This window comes from Arachis hypogaea, chromosome 20 (genome assembly GCF_003086295.3).
Source record: "Arachis hypogaea cultivar Tifrunner chromosome 20, arahy.Tifrunner.gnm2.J5K5, whole genome shotgun sequence".
NCBI lineage: Eukaryota > Viridiplantae > Streptophyta > Magnoliopsida > Fabales > Fabaceae > Arachis > Arachis hypogaea.
In genome coordinates, this window is record NC_092055.1 from 141,090,226 (window position 1) to 141,094,280 (window position 4,055).

Genomic DNA, 4,055 nt, shown 5'->3' on the forward strand with positions numbered 1-4,055 from the left:
CTCATATTTATGATGATCACTCGAATTAAAATTTTTATATGAAAATTATAAATAAAAATCGTTAAATAATTTAATATATTTTACGATCTTTAATTATATATCTTCACATAAAAATATTTTCACCGGAATAGCCACATGCGTCTGTCTATATGTCCTCGTAGAAGAACTTCTCAAATGGTTGAAGATGAGGAGTCTGCAAGCGAATGACAACGGAAAGAGTCCCATCTCCGGTGGGAGCTGGCATGATAAACGCCCTGCCGTCTCCGACGACCTCACAGGGTCCCATATACAGCGGCCTTCCCCATCCAAAATCAGGTCCATAGGTAGGCATGTTACTCATCCAACTCCAAATGTTGAGGTTTGGATTCCCAAGAAATGGTGGTTCACTGTTAAGCTTTGGCCTCAGCCACCCTACATGGTCCTGCCTCCCAATGAACTCAAAGGCTGATCTCAGGTACTCATCTGTTAGCAACTCGATCGCTTCTCTTATCTTTTGCGCACCATATCTTAGTGGCTTTGAAGCAATTTCCCCGCTGAGGCATGTGGGGGTCACAGTTGGGTGCGTCGCGTTCCCGAAATAGTTTAGAGGGAGAGGTGGCTTTAGCCTGTTTCGGACGCCGGCGACAGTGAGGACCACCGTGGGTTGGTTGTGATCCACGTGGCGTGCCTTGCATGCACACCTCCAGATATGAGCGGCAATGCTTTCATACCTGCTCCGATTCCAAATACACCAAGCTTAATATTTCTTCTTTGAATCAATTAAATTTCTTTTTTTTTTTCATTCATAATAAAAAATACTTACAATAAAATCAGTGACTCAAATTAATTACTAATATATTTATTATATATTATTAATTTTATAACTAAAATAATTATATGTCACTCTTTTATTATAATTAAAATTATTTATTTTTGAATTAAAATATATAATATGACATTCTCTAATCACATTAAAATTAAATTAAAGTTAAAATTAAAATATAGCTATATTATATATTACTAACTAATTTAATAATCAAAATGTGTCATATAACGCTCTTTTATTAAAATTGACAAAAAATATTTTCTTCCAAAATTAATAAATTCTCTTCTACATTCTCTTATTTGCCTCTCTCTCTCTTTCTATTTCTTTATATCCTTTCCACTTTATATAATTTATATTTTATAGTAATTTCACAAATCAAAATGTATCACAAAATATTTTTCATTACAATTAAAATAAAAATTTTTCTTTCAAAATTAACAAACTCCTTCTCTTATTCTTTTTCTTTATCTTTCTCTCTCTTTTCTCTCATTCTCTATTTTTCTCTGCCTTTTAATTCTACAAAAAAAAAAATTAATAAAATAACATAATTCAAATAAAAAATATTATTATATACATTTTTTTTGTTTAATTTTAAATTTTTACCGCTTATCTTTTTAATTTATATTTTTTTTTCTTTTCCTTCGAATATTTATTACATATAATTTGAAAAAAATACTAATATTGTAATTAAAAGTTAGAATCAAAATTCAATTGTTTAAAAAAAATTGAATTAATTTTATAATTATCAATATAAATTTTTTTATACTAATATCTAATTATATTTTTATACCCATTGAGAAAAAAATATTATTTAAAAAAAATGCATAAAATTAATTATTTATATTTATGTAATAGTAACATCTAATCAAATGTAAAGTATAAACATTAAATTATTTTAAATTTTAGATAACGAATGCTAAAATTAATTATTAGTAAAAAAATTACACTATTTCACATGAAAATAATAATTAAATATCTTATTATTTGATTTTTTTTATCCACAAGCATCCTGGTCTTCTTAGTTGACGAGAACTTTTGTCCCCTACGACCTTTTTATAAAAGTAATTTAATTCTATAAATCTTTGAATTCTTGCCATAATCTATAATATCAGGATAAATTAGCGTAATTTTACAAGATTTATATTTTTGTAATGTTATTACAGATAAAAATACTAGTTTATGTATAATTATATAAATACATGTGTAATTTAATTTATTTTAAATGTGTATTTATATTTTAACATATATTTTATAATTTATACTGATAGCTAATTATTTTAGTGTACACGTAACATAATCGATTAATAATAAATGAATAACAACTAATAAGTCAAGTCATCACTGGCCAATGAGTAATAGCTCAAATGGCATAGTCTCCCCATTCTCAATTAAGAGGTTGCGGGTTCGAGTCTCCTATCTTTGGTAAAAAAAAAAGTCAAGTCATCACTGTTTTCAACTGCACTATTACACCAAAAGTCAAGTCATCACTGTTTTCAACTGCACTGTTACATTTACAAATCAGATCGGATATCGAATATATCCGCAAAACACAAAATATTTTTAAAACTTGTTTCAAATCAGATCGGATATCGAATATATCCGCAAAACACAAAATATTTTTAAAACTTGTTTTTATTAAAAAAATATCAATAAAATTATTTTTTCTATTCTTTTAACTATGTTTACTTTTAAAATAATATTAAATATATTTTTTTAAATAATAAATTAAAATAATATAATATATATAATAATTATTAGTCGAAATAAAATACCAAAAAATATTTATTTTTTTATTTTTTTATTTTTACGGATACGTGGATGGATACGTGGATATACGCATTGGATACGCGGATATCCGAATGCAATTTTATTATTGTATCCGATCTATATCCGTAATTTTTGGATAGGATTAGAATAAATACTGTGGATATGCAGATTGGATATGATCTATAAATATTCCTATCAAAATTAATCAATATTAAATATATGTTAAAATATAAATATATATTAAAAATAAATTAAATGATATATATAATATAGATAAATATATTAATAATTTATTTTAGTGGATAATTTTGTTGGAGGAATAACATTTTTGTTTTCAACCTCGCCAACTACATTTTGTGAGTACGTAAACGTACCTGCTGTAGGGTCGATGGTGATTCTGCGGCGTAACTGGCTCCTCGTAACCAAATTCCAAGCATCCGTCGTCATTGGCTTTCTTCCTCAGCTTTTCTACCATCTCCCTTGTGAGCTTCAGAATTGCAAGATCTGTTTCCTTCTTGCTCTCCTCACTGACGTCAGAGCTACCAATTATCAGCGGAAGTGGCTTGAATTCACGGTGCACAAAACGCGGTCCGATAAACTCAGATTTTAGAATCACCATTTTATCAAGAATTGGCTTCTCATCTTCTCCCAAAGTGCCACCTCGAGCAAGCTTAGCCCAAGCGTCAACGAAGACAGTGCCAGAGATTCCATCCACAACGACATTGGAAACTCCAAACCCAACACACAGGCCACCACACGCGAATCTCGTCACCTGCACCAGAACAAGAGGAATGTTTTCCACAGGCTCACGGTAATCAACCGTCGGCAGAAGCGGCCTCAAGGCGGCCCTGGGCACGAAATCACCGTAGTCTTGCAATGTTTTCAGGGACTCCGCTTCGAACAGCATTACACCCTCCCCGTTACAGTCAATTTCCATTCTTCCGCCTTCAATCATGCGAAGGCGGCCGGCGAGAGGGTAGTAAAGAATCAAGATGTTGCCAAGGGAGTGTTTGATTGTGTCAATGATATTGTAGTGGTTGTGATCGTGATTTGCACGGTAAATGTAAATTGTGAGTGCATGAGTATGAGCATTGATTTGCTCACTCTCAGAGAGCAACAAAGTGCCATTTGGGGTAGCTTCGGTAGGAATTACAGTGTGGATACATTTGATTCTAACCATTTTTGGCTTTGTATGTTCAATATTAGTATGTGTATGTGTATGTAAGTTCAAAATGTGATACTCCTTATATACAATATCAGAAATTCTATTGCAGCATTTCTTAATCATTTTTATAGCATTTTTATTCTTTTAATTTTTAATTTATTAGTAATTTATTATTTAATTATTTTTATGAAAAATTATTTTTTGTATTATCTTAAAGAAGAGACCAATATAACAATTTAAAAAATAACGTAAAAATAATATTTTAAATATAAAATATATGTCTAAAATAAATAAATCAGATAAAATAGAAGTACTTAT

At 29.7% G+C, this 4,055-nt stretch overlaps 1 protein-coding gene across 1 annotated transcript; it reads right to left on the bottom strand.

Moving 5' to 3' along the window:
* Positions 1–3,769, bottom strand: LOC112783187 (hydroxycinnamoyl-CoA:piscidic acid hydroxycinnamoyltransferase). The gene is made up of 2 exons (XM_025825994.3): positions 2,947–3,769; positions 1–710 (listed from the first exon to the last, which is right to left on the bottom strand). Exons 1-2 carry the CDS (start codon positions 3,750–3,752, stop codon positions 146–148), a joined length of 1,371 nt encoding a protein of 456 aa, XP_025681779.1. The 5' UTR covers positions 3,753–3,769; the 3' UTR covers positions 1–145.
* Positions 3,770–4,055: the final 286 nt, after the last annotated feature.

Excerpts from the sequence above, each read along its gene's own strand:
- LOC112783187 (XM_025825994.3), bottom strand. The coding sequence starts at position 3,752 with ATGGTTAGAATCAAATGTATCCACACTGTAATTCCTACCGAAGCTACC. Across the intron at positions 711-2,946 it reads CACCATCGACCCTACAGCAG|GTATGAAAGCATTGCCGCTC; the intron begins GTACGTTTACGT and ends GAATCGGAGCAG.